Genomic DNA, 15,700 nt, shown 5'->3' on the forward strand with positions numbered 1-15,700 from the left:
GCTGGAATATCATACTGATCCCGAACCAAACAATGGCTCTTTTCGCTCCACTACAGCTTTATAAACTTAAACTCTACAGACATTACGACAGACAGAGTCCCCTTTTTTACATATTACGGCAGACAGAGTCCTGTCTCTGTCAATCAGGCAGAATCGATTTGCATCTTACTGGGCCAAAGGGCATCAGACTGTGATCGCTGGCGTTGCAGCGATCGGATCTGAATTAGACCCAGAGTAAACTGTAATATGACCAGTATTAATATCAAAGTTAAAACATATTAATGGAATCAAAATGGTTTTTCCAATTATCCAAATATAAACATTTCCAGTTATATTGCCAAATGTACTGTATTCTAGCAAGCAATTATGTAACATGAAAAATTTCCTGAAACGTAAAAGGGTCTTTCCTTCTATTAGTTGGCAAAACATATAGGTGCTAAATTGATATTTTATTTCCAGTCATAAAAAAGAGCCTAATACTTTCCTTTACAGGTCATTTTATATAGAGAGTGGATTAACTGTAACTACAGCTTAAAACATTTATAAAGGATTAATACAAGCAAAACTTTATGGGAAACAGGATGTTTAGTTTCAAGACATATTTCATTCACTGACATAAAATCAGATGATGTTTTTATCCGCCAGTGTTAAAAATACTATGAATCATTGCCGACGCTTCCATTAGGCAGCTGCCTATGGGAGCCAGGAGCTGAGAGGGGGGGGGGGGGGCGGTAAGCTGAGGCTGCCAGGAGTCCTGGTCATTTTGACAGTTAGCTGCCAACCCCATTCCCTCCCTGTAGCCCCCATGCAATAGCAGCAGCAGGCAGAGGCATCGCTCTGCCTCTTTACACCCGGTGCGGCGGGTTTAAAAAGAGGCATGGCTTCACAGGACGGTGGCGTGGCTAGCCGTCGCAACCCCCATTTTCATCACACGGGGGTCCGGGAGGAGCGGGTTGCCCCGGGGAGTGCTCTTTCTGCAGTGCCGGCTCCTGCTCAGTGACAGGAGCCGGGTTGCTGCACTGTAATGTTACAGTGCAGCACCTAGCTCCTGTCACTGAGCACCCCATGCACCCCCCTTCTGACGCCAGTGGCAGCTGGGCACCCGGCGGCATGGACACACATAGCAGCATTGAGGATAGTCCTGCAACGCTGCTAAGCCGACTGAAAGGCAGCTGATGCACTATGCACCACCCGGTGTCCTGGGTATCCACCCAGTGATTTTCTTTAATCCACCACCACACCGCTATGCAGTGGGAGCAGAGAGGTGGTTCTCCCTCAGCAAGTACTGTGTCCCCTCTCTGCCGGCCGGCTCCATAGTGGATCGTAAAGTATAGTATGAAAAACTCATGTCGACCTTTTGACCTGTCTAGGAAGCACAATATGCACTTGGGTCAAAAACTGGTTAGATAATAGGAAGCAGCGCGTTGTGGTTAATGGATCTTTTTCAACTTGGACTGAAGTGCTAAGTGGTGTGCCGCAAGGCTCAGTATTAGGACCGCTATTGTTCAATATTTTCATTAACGACCTAACAGAAGGTCTAGAGAGCATGGTGTCAATTTTTGCAGATGATACCAAATTGTGTAAGGCTATAAATACAGAGGAGGATGCCGAGTCTCTTCAGAGCGACTTAGTTAAATTAGAAGCATGGGCAGCCAAATGGAGAATGCTCTTCAACACAGACAAGTGTAAGTTAATGCACTGTGGTAACAAGAACATAAATTACACCTGGTGCAGAGACGGAGAACAGTGTATGCAAACACTGAGGAGACACTTGGTGCAGAGACGGAGAACAGTGTATGCAAACACTGACAGCCGAGACGCTGACACGCGTCCAAGCAATCAAGCTGCTCGAGAGACACGGAGCCGGACCAGCCGTAAGCAACGGGGAAGACGGAATACATAACACCCGTGACACATGCTGAAGCGCGCTGAGACCATCTAACAGCAAGCCGCAAGAGGTACTGATAGGGACAGCAGGGATAGTTTGGCAAAAAGACTGTCCGGCACAATTCACAGTTACAATAATTATTGTCTCCGTTCCACCACCATTTCACAAAAGAGCCTAAACATTTTACTAACCAAAAACAATTTCTTTACAGGTATGTGCGTTCTAACCAAATTAAGCGCTCCTTTTTAGTGTGTATTTTTGTCTTTTATTGGATGGAGCTGCTATCATAAACATAAGCGCGGTCATCATTTTATTTTACTATAAATTACACCTACCTACTAAATGGGGTAAAATTAGGGCATTCTGTACTGGAAAAGGACTTAGGTGTCCTCATAGATAGCAAGCTAAGCAGTAGTACCCAAAGTAGGACTGCAGCAAAGAAGGCTAATAAGATATTAGCATGCATAAAACGGGGTATTGATGCTAGGGACGAGAGTATTATACTCCCGTTATATAAATCACTAGTGAGGCCACACCTTGAATACTGTGTACAATTCTGGGCACCGTACTACAAAAAGGATATCCTGGAGCTTGAAAAGGTACAGAGGAGGGCGACCAAACTAATTAAGGGCATGGAGACGATGGAATACAAGGAAAGGCTTGAAAGACTAGGCATGTTTACATTGGAAAAGCGGAGACTAAGAGGGGATATGATCAACATCTACAAATATATAAGGGGACAATACACAGAGCTTGCGCGGGACCTGTTTTTGGTTAGATCAACACAGAGGACTCGTGGACACTCGCTCAGGTTAGAGGAGAGGAGATTCCGCACAACACGGCGTAAAGGCTTTTTCACGGTAAGGACAATACGTGTTTGGAATTCCCTGCCCGAGGGAGTTGTAATGGCGGAATCTGTCAACACCTTTAAGAATGGGTTAGAGAAATTCCTATTGGATAAGGATATCCAGGGGTATGGTGCATAGTCATGCATTATAGTTACTATAAATAGGGATAAAATGCAATGGCTGACAGCAGCATCAGTCAGAGATTTTAGTCAAATCATCATGCATAGGACACCACAAATAGGTTGAACTTGATGGACAATTGTCTTTTTTCAACCTCAGATACTATGTTACTATGTTACTATGACCTAGCACATGTCGACCTAATGACCATGTCGACCTAGTGACCATGTCGACCTAGTGCATGTTGACCTAATGACTGTCGACCTAAGTTGTGTCGACCCAACGACCCATACCCGTGTCTAAGTATGAGTGTGTGTCTCAGTATGAGTGCGTGTGTGTGTCTCAGTATGAGGGTATGTGTCTCAGTATCAGTGTGTGTCTCAGTATGAATGTGTGTGTGTGTGTGTCTCAGTATGAGTGTGTATGTGTGTCTCAGTATGGGTGTGGGGATACGGTATCTAGGTCGACAGTAACTAGGTCGACAATATCTAGGTCGACCACTATTGGTCGACAGTAACTAGGTTGACAGGGTTTCTAGGTCGACAGGGTCTCTAGTTTGACATGTTCTAGGTCGACAGGTCAAAAGGAGGACATGAGTTTTTCATGATTTTTTTCTTTTTTTGAACCTTTTCATACTTAATGATCCACGCGGACTACGTTTGGAACGGTAACCTGTGCCGAGCGAAGCGGTAGCAGAGCGAGGCACCTTGCCTGAAGCATGGCAAATGAAGCGAGCCATGCGAGGGGACACGTGGCACTAATTGGGGTTCCCGGTCACTCTACGAAGAAAACGACACAAAAACCCCATAAAAACTCTTGTCGACCTTTTGACCTGTCGACCTAGACCATGTCGACCCAATGACCCTGTCGACATAGATACCATGTCGACCTAGTTACTGTCGACCAATAGTGGTCGACCTAGACACTGTCGACCTAGTTACTATCTACCTTCCATACAACACCCATGAGTGTGTGTGAGTGTGTCTAAGTATCAGTGTGCCTCAGTATGAGTCTGTGTGTGTGTTTCAGTATGAGTGTCTGTGTCTCAGTATCAGTGTGTGTCTCAGTATGATGGTGTGTGTCTCAGTATGAGTGCATGTGTGCCACTGCCTCAATATGAGCATCAGTGTGTGTGTGTGTGTGTGTGTGTGTGTGTGTGTGTGTGTGTGTGTGTCAGTCAGTATGAGTGTGTGTCTGAGTTTGTGTGTGCCTCTGACTCAGTAAGAGTGTCAGTGTGTCTGTCTCAGTATCAGTGTGTGTCTCAGTATAGTGTGTGTGTGCCTCTGCCTCAGTATGAGAGTCAGAGTGTCTGTGTCTCAGTATCAGTGTGTGTCTCAGTATCAGTGTGTACGTGTGTGTGTGTGTGTGTGTGTGTGTGTGTGTGTGTGTGTGTGTGCCTCTGCCTCAGTATGAGAGTCAGTGTGTGTCTCAGTATCAGTGTGTGTCTCAGTATAAGTGTGTGTGTCTTAGTGTCAGTGTGTGTCTCAGTACGAGTGTGTGTGCCTCTGCCTTAGTATGAGTGTCAGTGTGTCTGTGTCTCAGTATCAGTGTACGTGTGCCACTGCCTCAGTATGAGTGTCAGTGTGTGTGTCTCAGTATGAGTGTGTGTGTGTGTCTCAGTATGAGTGTGTGCGCCTCTGCCTCAGTATGAATGTCAGTGTGTCTGTGTCTCAGCATCAGTGTGTGTGTCTGAGTGTGTGTGCCTCTGAATCAGTATGAGTGTGTGTGTGCCTCTGACTCAGTATGAGTGTCAGTGTGTGTGTGTTTGTGTGTGTGTCCCAGTATAAGTGTACGTGTGCCTGGGTTTCAGTATGAGTGTGTGTGTGTGTGTGTGTGTGTGTGTGTGTGTGTGTGTGTGTGTGTGTGTGTGCCTCTGACTCAGTATGAGTGTTAGTGTGTGTATCTCAGTAGAAGTGTACGTGTGCCTGTGTCTCAGTATGAGTGTGTGCCTCTGCCTCAGTATGAGTGTCAGTATGTGTGTGTCTCAGTATGAGTGTGTATGTGCCTCTGCCTCAGTATGAGTGTCAGTGTGTGTCTCAGTATGAGTGTTACTGTGTGTATGCCTCAGTGTGAGTAGTTGTGTATGTTTTATAGGGCTCACTGGGAAACATCCAGTACCTGTATTGCTATACCTCACACTCTGTTAGTTAAAGAAGTTCCCTGCACACATACTGTATCACAAGAGGCCGGCAGTTGCTGAGAGTATAGGCAGATTCATTGGCAGCACTGAGCACCCCCCCCCCCCCCACCCTGCCTTCCCTCCCCGAACCTCCCACACACACACACACACACACTTTATCATTTTATTTTGTTTTTGTGGTTTTCAATACAGCAAAAGACGGGCTGCATTGGGGGGCAGGATGTCATATACGCCCCAGGCTGCTCCGTCACTTATGTCCTGGTCTGCCTCATCTACAGGAAGGGCCCTGGTGGTCCAGTGGTTTATGCGTCTGCAGCCTGATCCAACTGTCACTGTGGGACCAGCACCAGCATGTGATACTACTACAGACATTTCTTTTACTTTGTCCTACAGACCTATAGAAGACCTGTAGGTCCATAGGCTGTGATCGATGCTGATTGATTACTTCTCCGTCTGACGGTTACTCCTCCTTGCAAGTAGGTAGTGGAGTTTTTTTCCATGTGCCACCTGTAGCTGGTGTGAAACTACATTTTACAGTATGCCCTGTTTCTTTTTGGCAGAATATGCTGGGACTTGTAGTTCCACATTGGCTGGATGTGCCATATTTGCCCTATATTTGCAACATAAAAACTGTTTGTTAATTAACCAACATAGCATATCACAACTCACAAGATATATAGTGTATGGCTAAACAAGACATCTGTACCTGCTGCTCAGAAAACGTATTTGTCAGTTTGTCATGTTCTATGGCCCTCATTCCGAGTTGATCGGTCGCAAGGCGAATTTAGCAGAGTTACACACGCTAAGCCGCCGCCTACTGGGAGTGAATCTTAGCTTCTTAAAATTGCGACCGACGTATGCGCAATATTGCGATTACAAACGAGTTAGCAGTTTCAGAGTAGCTCCAGACTTACTCTGCCTGTGCGATCATTTCAGTGCTTGTCGTTCCTGGTTGACGTCACAAACACACCCAGCGTTCGCCCAGGCACTCCCACCGTTTCCCCGGCCACTCCTGCGTTTTTTCCGGAAACGGTAGCGTTTTCAGCCACACGCCCCTGAAACGCCGTGTATCCGCCCAGTAACACCCATTTCCTGTCAATCACATTACGATCGCCGGAGCGAAGAAAAAGCCGTGAGTAAAAATACTTTCTTCATAGTAAAGTTACTTGGCGCAGTCGCAGTGCGAACATTGCGCATGCGTACTAAGCGGATTTTCACTGCGATGCGATGAAAAATACCGAGCGAACAACTCGGAATGAGGGCCTATGTTTTTTGCCATATATTAGTACTGAAATCTAACTGCAAATACTAAAAACAAGCAGCCGACAACGCTCAGAATCCTGGTCCCGGAATCCCTAGAGTCAGCATACCAAATGCAAGTATGCCGCGGAGGGTTACAATTAGGCTGGGGGGGGGGGGAGTTAGGGGTAGGGGGTTAGGGTTAGGCACCAGGGGAGGGTTAGGGGAGGGTTGCAGGGGTGGGGGGGGGGGATTACAGTTACACTACAGGAAGGGAGGGTTAGGCTGCAGGTAGGGGAGGGAAGAGGGTTAGCATAGTTTCCAACGAGGGGTTGGGATTCTAAGCATCAGGATGCTGCTGTCATTCTTCTGACTACTGGCATCCTAAGCGTCAGGATCCCTTTCCCAACCTGCTGTAGGGTGTATTCTCTATACAGTCTGCAACATTTTTTATACGTTATAATCCAATTGTCGGAACAGTAGCATAGGGTAAGCATTACTGCCTCACAGCACTCAGGTCATGAGTTCAATTCATGGTCATGGTCTGTCTGTGTAGAGTTTGCATGTTTGTGTGGGTTTCCTCGGGGTGTTCCTGTTTCCTCCCACACTCCAAAAACATTTGGGAAGGTTATGTGGATTTGTCTGTGTGTGTTTGCATTTTAGGGATTATTACTCCCAATCCAGTGGAACAGGGAGTGATATGAATTCTGATATTCTGTGTACAGTGCTGTGCAAATTAGTGGCACTATATAACTTATATAAGTAAACAATAATAATAATTTTGATACTTTAAGATAGGGCCATGCATATATGTTGGAGAAGCCATCACATTTTCCCTTTGTACTTAGCAGGAGCACATTAATTTGCTGTATAATAAAGGGCTAAATGCAAGGTATGTACTGGTGAGCATAGTGTTTTGTTTTTTTCCCATCAGGGCAAATGTGTGTTTCTTTTACCCTGTGGAGGCCAAGGTGTTTTTTACTTTTTCCCCGAAAGGAAACAATGTATTTGTTATTTTGTTATTATTTTTTCCTGTGGATGCCACTGTGTTTTATTTTTTCCTGTGGTGGCCGATGGGGTGATGGTGGGGCAGGGGGAGGCTGAAGCATAGGGTGCAGAGAAACCTTGCACCGGCCCTGCTATGAATTACATATTTTAAAGGCAAAGAACACTCAGGTCACTTGACACAAACAATGTTTTACACAAAAGGACACTCCAGATATATTTGTTATGTTTTACACTGACTTAAATTAAATTTTCTAGAAACTTATATACAGAAAATGGTATCACAATTACACAAAAAGGGTGATCTAGCTAGACAGTAAATCTTGCTTTGCAAAATCAAGGTATAATTTGTATCCCATCCCATATTTTTAATACTAGAAAGCCCTGTCCCAGCAAAGAGCTAGAAGCAAAGCCACCTACAGTATATCACCTTGCTGCGAGCTCTCCATGCCAAAGAATTAGTGCTGTATTGTGTGTATATGTATGTGTTCTATATGTGCTGTATGTATATATGTACAGACAGATGTACCATCTGATGTCTACATGCAATCTTGGCGAAGCTAGGCAAGCCTGAATGTCTGCCCTTAGCTGTGCCAAGCTATGTCTTTTGCCACCCCATTCAAGTGAATGGGGCATGTGCACATCTAAGGTGCGTGCGCAGCTTATACAGCCACACGATCACGGCAAACAATGCGCAAATGTGCCTAGATGTAGCCACGATGAGCATAGCTACGCCTGTATGTATGCATGCTGTATGTGTGTGTGTATATGCATGCTGTGCGTGTGCATGCTGTGTGTGTGTGTGTGTGTGTGTGTGTGTGTGTGTGTGTGTGTGTGTGTGTGTGTGTGTGTGTGTGTGTGTATGCTGTGTGTGATGTGTTTGTGTGTGTATGTCTGTATGAATGTGTGTATATATATATATATATATATATATATACACACAGTATATTTATATAGTTCTCCCCCTCGTCTAAAGTACCCTGGGCCCCCTGGAGCCATATCCCGGCTCTGGTTGATACACACTTTCGCCACTCCCAGGGCTCTGTTAGCTATGTAGTAAAGGAGTAGCAAATCAGTTTCGGTCACAACACCTTTAGTGGTGGAAAGTTAAAATGAACAGTAGCACCTACTGTATCTCTTAATTGGAATTTGTGATTGGTTATTCGTCATCCCTTTAAAACACACATCCCCCCACCCATATGTTTTGTGCAGGGTGGCAAGAGGCATGACAAAGCGCAGGCAAAAAAGCTGGCAGAAGGGAACCTTAGTATAATCTGTTACTATATGGTATTGCAGCATGTGTTATTTTAAAGTCATTGAACTTTTACCCAGTAAACAGAAAGAAAAAAAAATCATTCAAAAAAAAAAAACCTGAAGGGTATCAGATAAAATGACAAATGCGGTAAAGATATTGGTGCTTCTGCTAACACACCATATAAAACAAAATTACCCTGAGACATGGAAGCTCTCTTAAAGTTTATCTAGTTTTGAACTATGAATTTCATGTGTTTTGAATTTAATTAAGTATTCATTTTAACTGTTCCACTGAGAATACAACACCAGCATTATCTATCTTTCATAGTGTATGTGTGTACATGTGTGTGAGCACTGTATGGTACAAACAAGAGAAATATCTGAACATTTACTGTGCATATGTATAACAACCTTATAGTACTCACAGGCTTACCATCTGGACCAGGTTGTCCAGGGGAACCAGGATTGCCAGGCCGCCCAGGATCACCCTACCAAAATACAGATAAATGTTAGATAATCTTTTAAAGTAAACTCAAAGTGCTCAGAAAATGAAACTGTTTGCAATTAATGTGTAACCTTTACCCTTAGGACGTGTGCAACCCCCTGCAGGAGCAAAGACCCTGGCTGAGAGCCCAGGTGTAGTTTAGGGAAAATGAGCTACTCCAATCTCTAGCTTGTACACAGTCATTAATGCCATGTTTGCTGCTTAAACATTATCCCCCCCAAAAAATATGAAAACAAAATGAAGTTTCCATTTTAAAGTTGTCTTTTAATATATCTTATACTACAGTTCTAGATACTGAAATTCAACATGATAAACATATTTTACTGTATGTGAGAAAACTACTTTTTTTTCTGTAGGCCTCCTTCAGATGTTTGTCCAAGCACCGCGACTGCTAATATTCCCAACGTATTGTTGTAAATATGGCCCAATATCTGAATTGTTGAATCCAGGCAGTTTAGAACCAGGGGAAGCAGTCAGTGTCTAGTAAAGGAAAGCTGCCACTTGTCATTGCCAGCTCCATACTGACTTATATTATGCATTCTATGTATTGCTACAATCTAATCATCTACTTTAGGAAGATTGATGGGGATTCATTTAGCATCCGGGCTGTTGGGATGCAGACAGTCATGTGACTGACGTCGGACTCCCAACACCACTTTGGAGACCGGCGCCGGATTACCGAAAGCAGCCATCCCGAAGGGGAGTATCGGTGTGGGGATTAGGGCCAGAGGAGGGTTAGGGTTAGGCACTGGGTGGGGGTTTGTCTTAGGCGCCCCCCCCCCCAGGGCTAGCCCTAGCCGCCACCCCCAGAGGGTTAGGGTAGGGGACACGGGTGAGGGGGGGGTAGAAATACTTACCCTCTCCTATGTCGGGATCTTCAATGCTGGGATGCCACGGTCAGTCATGTGACCACTGGCATCCCGACAGCCAGCATATAGTATGTATTCCGATGGATGTATGTGCTGCAGATATTATAGAGGTGCAATTAACAATCTTCCTGTATCAGTTGGATAGGAGCCACCCATTACTGCTCTGTGTTGGTGCATCATTTTTGCCTTTAGTAACTGCCTCGCATCATGGCGTCTGTTCCAGCCACTTTCCAGCCATGCCATCATTTACTTTATCACAGAAATGGAATGGTTACTGCTCTTAATTGCACCAGCTAAAGCATCTCCTGAAATGGCCTATGCTGCTGTGACTATTTTCATTATCTGATTAGTGTAGAACTAGAGCCAAGGAGATGAGCAGAATACAAAACTAGTAGTAAGAAGGTACTGTACTGTACTCTGACAGTTGTTAAACACATCTTACATATTGAAAGGTAAATCTAATTTTCTGTGCCATGCCAGTAACCACTGTAAAGTTCAGAATCGTCTCCAGTGTTATACGGTATATTTGCTGTATAACACTGATAAAGATTTTGAACTTTATAAATTCAGATAGTATGAAAATATAATAAAATGATGTCTCCTTTCTTGTTAATTATTTTTTCTTTGTAATATTGCTGCATTGTTTTTGGCATTTGTTTTTTTTTTTCCTTTTCCATTGAGTGTTTTTTGGAAAACAAATGTTCTATTTGGCTTTTCCAAATAGCTATTAGCTACCCATGTAGGGCAGGCATTTCCAAATAAGCAAAATCTCTTTACTTTATTGCAACTGGCACTTTACATATTTATGATTTATTGTGTATATTGTTTTTTATCCCATTTTTTTAAAGAGATGTTCTGTACAAATTTTAATTTTTATTGTGTTTGAATAAATTGTGAACTATTTTTATATTCATATATTGTTAAATTTATTTATCTCGACACCAGTGGTCGCTATATCCCCCACCCGTGTGCTAATAAATATATATATATATATATATATATATATATATATATATATATATATACATACACAGTGCAACTGGAAATTATTCACAGCGCTTCACTTTTCCACATTTTGTTATGTTACAACCTTATTCCAAAATGGAATATATTCATTTTTCCCCCTCAAAATTCTACACACAATACCGCATAATGAGAACGTGACTAAAGTTTTTTTGAGATTTTTGCAAATTTATTAAAAATAAAAAAACTAAGAAATCACATGTACTTAAGTATTCACAGCCTTTGCCATTAAGCTCAGAATTGAGGTACTGTACAAACCCACAATGTAACCATATAGGGTATTAGAGCCAGTATATACAATAAAAATAAATGCCCAAGACTATTATTAAATGGAGGTTGTTGCTAGTGGCAACATAAGGCAGATCCAATAATACATCTTCATATATTAATATGTTCATATGATCAGTCACAAATGGACTAATTAGTCACTATTCCATTATTACTTAAACTCCAAGTCTGCCATATGATGACAAATACAGTACATCCACCTCAATACAACTACATTATATACAACTTGACAAAGTGCATAAATATATACATCATACACAGTAACACATAAAAAAATAATCAAAAGGAGTGTATTGGTGACAAATGACAAAAAGAAAAAAACAAAACTTAAGTTCTCTGGTTGCTCCATCAGCATAAACATAAGTCCTCTAAAGTTAGAAAACATTAAGGGGGCTTGATTCATTAAGGCCATTAGGGACCACTGAGCCCAGTTTAAACATCCACCTGGCTTCCAATTTCATTAAAAGAAGTGCCTGGTCTTCATCTCTCTTGGGGGCTAGAACCCAATCGATGATTCTACATTTCAATGCCGACACTTGGTGACCCGCATCCAAGAACAGGTTTGTCCGTTCTACCTGTTTGTAATGCTTGATGAATCGAGCTCCGATGGTTCATCATTCACTCTCAGAAGGTGAAAGACCACACGGGCACAACAGAATGTATATTACATAGTCCAGCCTGCAATGTAGCCGATATCTGATATTAATCGGTTTCCCATTCATAAGATGTGGAAACTTATCTCCTACAAGCATCGAGCTGCATGTCACACAACCCAGGCATCTCACACAGCCCTTTCTTTGTGGGTTCAACCAGGTGTTGTCATTACTTGTGGATTGTCATGCCGTGTGCATTAGCAATTGTTTTAAATTTCGCCCTCGCCTGAAAGCCATCATGGGAGGATCATGGAAAATGTTGGTAAATTTAGGTTCAGACTGCAATAACGTGTAAACAATTTTTGAGAGATGGTGGCTTATTACTTGTTGGGTGTAATATCGTATTACGATCTGTGTCCTTTCTAAACAAGGTGGTACCAACTTTATTGCCATCACGGAATATCGTCAAATCAAGAAAGTTGATGGATGTCAAACTGGAGTGTCCCGTGAAGCGCACAGTAGAGTCCAAGCCATTCAACCGGTCTAGCATAAAACAAAAGTTCGACTTAGTGCCATCCCATAGCAAAAAAAAATCATCTATACAATGTTTATAGTAAATAATCTTTGTACCATAGATGGGCAGGATATAAGGTTGTCTCATATTCATGCATGAAAATGCCGGCATAGGCAGGGGCCACATTGGAGCCCATAGCCGTTCCCGAGCATTGCATGTATAATTCTCCCTGATATATAAAATTATTATTAATCATCGGTAACTCTAAGAACTCAAGAATGCACTCAATAGGTATACTAGATATACCAGTGGATATCAATAATTTCCTTACCACTTCTTTACCCAAACTGTGGGAATTGATGGTATAAAGCGAGGAGACATCAAGTGTTACAAACAATACTACGTCCTTGATGTCCCCCAAGGCCATAATTTTAGACAGAAAATCCCCAGTATCCCTAAGGTAGCTCAGTATATACGGAATAAATTCCTGGAGGAAACTGTCCACAAACATAGCCAGAGGCTGTAATAAAGATCCCCTGGCAGATATGATAGGTCTGCCAGGAGGGTTAGACAGTGTTTTGGGTACCTTGGGGAGGGTGTAATTCATAGGGCAAATTGGAAAGTCATCCTTCAGCTAGTGTGACACTTGTTCAGTCAACCACCTTTGGGTCATTGACCTAGCCACCAAGGCATCCACTTTTCTTATAATAATAGGAATCGGACTGTAACCACATTTAGTACATGTAGAGGTATCCAAAAGCTGGCACCTTACAGTATTTCCCTGTCGTAATCATCAAAATTCTGAACAACTACGGCACCGTCTTTATCGGCTGGCCTAATGACAATTTTTTCATTGTTGTGCAAAGATGTTAAAGCGCTTCTTTGGCCAGGTGTCAAGTTATCAATACCTCTAGATACATCTGCCATGAAATCAATCTCTGTCATCCTTAGAAAACTACATATACTAGCACTGTATGATGGAGGATCTAACAATTCTGGTTTAGTAAACAAGGTGGTAGGTACTGCACCATCACTTTTGTAACTGGGCTTATCATTAAAGAATTCTCTCAATCTCAGTTTCCTACTAAATTTATAATGATCAACTGCTAGATTGAAATCGTCATGTCTAAAAGGTGGGAACATATGACAATCCAAATGACAACAGGGATGTTTCGTCTCCAGTAAGTGTATAGTCGGACAAATGAAACATACTACTCAGTCCTTTTTCATGCATCCCCTTCTTCTTGAAACCACCCCTTCTTGGGTGCAGTCTCTTTGGTCTCCAGCAATTGCTGTTGCAGGTAGCTTGGGGCCTCTCCCTAAAAAACCACTAGGTGGCCGTAAAGAAAAAGACTCAGAATCTGATGCCGAGTATGATGTAGAGGAATCCATTCCCAGTAGAGTTCTATTTGTATATGGCCTAAAGGATCTTGTGCATCTGGAATTTCCAGAGAACCCAGTCAGCCATCTATACACCTGATGTGTTGCATAGTCATGGTTGACCGTCTGGAGTTTCTTACGTTTAAATGTCACCAGTTCATCCTTAAAGCCATCTAGCTGTGATTGTAACTTCTCACACCATGAGTCAGATTTATCAGCTTTAAGGGTTTGGAGGTGGTGACCGGGCACTTCTTTTAAAGAAATTGGAAGCCAGGTGTCTCTTTAAAGTGGGCTCAGTGGCCCCTAATGGCCTTAATGAATCAAACCCTCTTAATGTTTTCTTACGTTAGAGGACTTATGTGGAGTCTATGTTTATGCTGATGGAGCAAGCGGAGAACTTAAGTTTTGTTTTCTGTTTTTCTTTTTTCCTTTTGGTTGTTTGTGACCAATACACTCCTTATGATTTTTTTAATGTTTTTTTTTATGTTTTACTGTGTATGATGTGTTTATGCACTTTGTTAATGTCATGTTGTATATAATGTAGTTGTAATGAGGTTGATGTATTTGTCATCATATGGCAGACTTGGAGTTTAGGTAATAATGGAATAGTGACTAATTAGTCCATTTGTGACTGAACACTAAAATAACACATCCTAGATCTGAATGAATGAAATATTCTTATTAAATACTTTGTTCTTTACATAGTTGAATGTGCTGAAAACAAAATCACACAAAATTATCAATGGAAATCAAATTTATTAACCCACGGAGGTCTGGATTTGGAGTCATACTCAAAATTAAAGTGGAAAAACACACTACAGGCTGATCCAACTTTGATGTAATGTCCTTAAAACAAGTCAAAATGAGGCTCAGTAGTGTGTGTGGCCTCCACGTGCCTGTATGACCTCCCTACAATGCCTGGGCATGCTCCTGATGAGGTGGCGGATGGTCTCCTGAGGGATCTCCTCCCAGACCTGGACTAAAGCATCCGCCAACTCCTGGACAGTCTGTGGTGCAATGTGGCATTGGTGGATGGAGCGAGACATGATGTCCCAGATGTGCTCAATTGGATTCAGGTCTGGGGAACGGGCGGGCCAGTCCATAGCATCAATGCCTTCGTCTTGCAGGAACTGCTGACACACTCCAGCCACATGAGGTCTAGCATTGTCTTGCATTAGGAGGAACCCAGGGCCAACCGCACTAGCATATGGTCTCACAAGGGGTCTGAGGATCTCATCTCGGTACCTAATGGCAGTCAGGCTACCTCTGGTGAGCACATGGAGGGCTGTGCGGCCCCCCAAAGAAATGCCACCCCACACCATTACTGACCGACTGCCATACCGGTCATGCTGGAGGATGTTGCAGGCAGCAGAACATTCTCCTTGGCGTCTCCAGACTCTGTCACATCTGCCACATGTGCTCAGTGAGAACCTGCTTTCATCTGTGAAGAGCACAGGGTGCCAGTGGCGAATTTGCCAATCTTGGTGTTCTCTGGCAAATACCAAACGTCCTGCACGGTGTTGGGCTGTAAGCACAACCCCCAACTGTGGACGTCGGGCCCTCATACCACCCTCATGGAGTCTATTTCTGATCGTTTGAGTAGACACATGCACATTTGTGGCTTGCTGGAGGTCATTTTGCAGGGCTCTGGCAGTGCTCCTCCTGTTCCTCCTTGCACAAAGGCGGAGGAAGCAGTCCTGCCGCTGGGTTGTTGCCCTCCTACGGCCTCCTCCATGTCTCCTGATGTACTGGCCTGTCTCCTGGTAGCACCTCCATGCTCTGGACACTACGCTGACAGACACAGCAAACCTTCTTGCCACAGCTCGCATTGATGTGCCATCCTGGATGAGTTGCACTATCTTAGCCACTTGTGTGGGTTGTAGACTCTGTCTCATGCTACCACTAGAGTGAAAGCACCGCCAGCTTTCAAAAGTGACCAAAACATCAGCCAGAAAGCCTAGGAGCTGAGAAGTGGTCTATGGTCACCACCTGCAGAACAACTCATTTATTGGTGGTGTCTTGCTAATTGCCTAT

General features: G+C 43.3%; 1 protein-coding gene across 1 annotated transcript in view; it reads right to left on the reverse strand.

The window, feature by feature from the left end:
• The window catches only part of COL21A1 (collagen type XXI alpha 1 chain), a 472,866-nt gene that overhangs the window by 235,619 nt on the left and 221,547 nt on the right, over positions 1-15,700 (reverse strand). Inside the window, exon 10 of the mRNA XM_063916728.1 lies at positions 8,920-8,982. Coding sequence (XP_063772798.1) covers positions 8,920-8,982 — 63 coding nt within the window. The remainder of the gene's footprint in view (positions 1-8,919; positions 8,983-15,700) is intronic.

The sequence above is a fragment of the Pseudophryne corroboree genome, chromosome 4 (genome assembly GCF_028390025.1).
Source record: "Pseudophryne corroboree isolate aPseCor3 chromosome 4, aPseCor3.hap2, whole genome shotgun sequence".
NCBI lineage: Eukaryota > Metazoa > Chordata > Amphibia > Anura > Myobatrachidae > Pseudophryne > Pseudophryne corroboree.